The sequence below is a fragment of the Eimeria mitis genome, genomic scaffold (assembly GCF_000499745.2).
Source record: "Eimeria mitis Houghton genomic scaffold, Emh_scaff1731, whole genome shotgun sequence".
NCBI lineage: Eukaryota > Apicomplexa > Conoidasida > Eucoccidiorida > Eimeriidae > Eimeria > Eimeria mitis.
The window spans coordinates 6,033-8,284 of NW_013570048.1; the positions used below are offsets into that span (position 1 = coordinate 6,033).

The following is a 2,252-nucleotide window of genomic DNA, read 5'->3' on the forward strand; positions in this document are numbered from 1 at the left end:
TGCGACGAGTCGACACAAGGCTGCTTCTGCTTGCGGAGGCGCTTCTGCTGCAGCAGCAGCAGCAGCTGCTGCTGCTGCTGCTGCAGCTGCAGCAGCAGAAGGGTCCAAGGCGTCTCACCTGTGGCAGGTATTTTCTCTCTCCCCCAAGATACGGGGGGGCCTCAGCCTGCGGCTGCCTCTGGGGGCCCCCGCCGCCTACCCCTCTGCTGTATGGCGGTGGGTGCAGCGGCCGGAGCCGAGCCGGGAGCCCACAGAAGAGGCCCTGAACGATTGCCCCGCAGAGGAGGCGGAAGCAGCAAGAGCAGCAGCAACTGCAGCAACTGCAGCAGCAACCAGCACTGACCCATGGACTGTGGTGGGGCCCGCAGCGGACCCCTCCCTGCCCAGTGTAACTCCAGCCTTCGGGGAGTTGCAGCAGCAGCAGCAGCAGCAGCAGCAGCAGCATGGGGGGTTGGAGGCTCCTGTGTTGCAGCTGGGGGCCCCTTCTTCTGTTGTGGGGCCCCCCATCGCCACCGCCCGCGGGATGCGCTCTGTGCGTCAGCAGCAGGGGTACAGTGCGAGCAGCGACATGCAAGAGGGGGGAAGGGGCGGGGTGATTCCTCTTCTTGATGTGGGGTCTGTACACCCGGCGTTGCCTTTCCGTGTGCAGTTTAGAGGGGGGCCCCCGTCTGCGCCTTCAGGTGTATCTACAGCTGGGGGCCCCCAGATGGTGGGTGTTGTATGGGGTTTGTGTCGGTGGCTGTGGTTCTCTAGTGGTCGCTTACTATGCCCCCAGGACCTTCCTTTGGGGGACCTGATGCGTGTGCATGCAATGGGGGCCCAGCTGAACATACGGGGGGCCCCCAAGGCAGCAGGAGAAGGGTGGAGAGAAACACATATTACTGTATCTGTGCCTGGGTTTAACCCAAATGAAGATATCATAGAAATAGAGTTTCAGCCAGCNAGGTTCTATCAGTGGGCCCCATCGCGTGCTGCTCGACGCATGCACCAGAAACAGCACCAAAAACACCAGCTGCAGCAGATGCATGCACAGCAACAACAACAGCAACCACAACAACAGGTGCAGCAACACCACGACCAGCAGCAGCAGCAGCAGCAGCAGCAGCAGGGGCTGCAGCAGCTACCCGCATCTGCTGCAGCTAAAGAGAGAGAAACGGCCTCTCTCTCTTCTCAGCGATACAGGACCACTGAGCTGGTGTCTGCATGCAGCTCTATGGGGGCCCCCAGCCGAGGTGTTGGGGCCCCCTCGCCTGGGGGTACCTCACCGGGGCCCCCCCCTGCTCGTCAGATGGATATACACCACGGCACAGTGTACGCGCTGTTTCAGTCTGTAAGAGATAGAAACTTGCAGTGGCTGTTGGCCTTTTTCAAAGAATTCCCCAGCTGGCTTGAGGCTCAGGACGCAGCAGCAGCCCCCGGCAGCTGCACTTTTGCTTCACTGGAGCAGCAGATGGCCTCTCTCAGCAACCACAGCAGCAGCAGCGGTGCTAGCAGCAGCAGCAGCAGCAGCAGCAGCAGCANGCAGCAGCAGCAGCAGCAGCAGCAACAGCAGCAGCAACAACGCACAGTGGCAAGAGGAACAGCTGCAGCAACACATAACTTCTCTGTATGGAGAGCATGCACACGACACCCCCCTGAAGCTAGCAATACAGAAGGGGTACGGGGACGTGGTGCAGGTGCTGATAGAGGAGGGGGGCTGCAGCCCCGAGGGTATAGGCAGCAGCAGCGACCGCAGCACCCCACTGATGATAGCAGCAGATATAGGCCAGGATATGTTGATGGCTATGTTGGTGTGTAACTACGGTGTGTGGGTAGACAGAAGAGATGCAGAGGGAAACTCGGCGCTGCACCGTGCTGCTCTTCGTGCTGCTGAGCCCTCTCTCACCAGCAGCAGACTGCATGCTGCTGCTCCTGTATCCAGAAGAGGCTGCTACAACACCATCAAGCTTCTTCTCTCCTTGGGGGCAGATGCATCACTCAAAAACGATGCAGGGTGTACACCCCTAGACCTCATCAGCACCCGGGGGGGTGGTGCTGGTGGGGGCCCCCTTGAGCGTGTAGAGGCCGTGGCGGCGCTGCTGCAGCATGCAGCAGTAACAGGACAGATGCAGCGAGCTAGTCTTGTTGCTTCTACTCTATACAGCAACAGCAACAGCTGGAAAGCAGCCCCAAAACCCGCCAGAGCAACAGGCGTCAATGCATGCGCACCCTGGATGTGGGGGTCCCTTCTAGCTAACTGTACAGTGGTTGTG

At 60.2% G+C, this 2,252-nt stretch overlaps 1 protein-coding gene across 1 annotated transcript in view; it reads left to right on the forward strand.

Moving 5' to 3' along the window:
* The window catches only part of EMH_0042560 (uncharacterized protein), a gene marked incomplete at both ends in the record, with an annotated part of 8,392 nt that overhangs the window by 3,949 nt on the left and 2,191 nt on the right, over positions 1-2,252 (forward strand). The window contains 4 exon segments of the mRNA XM_013495757.1: positions 1-940; positions 944-1,518; positions 1,522-1,606; positions 1,677-2,250. Coding sequence (XP_013351211.1) covers positions 1-940; positions 944-1,518; positions 1,522-1,606; positions 1,677-2,250 — 2,174 coding nt within the window.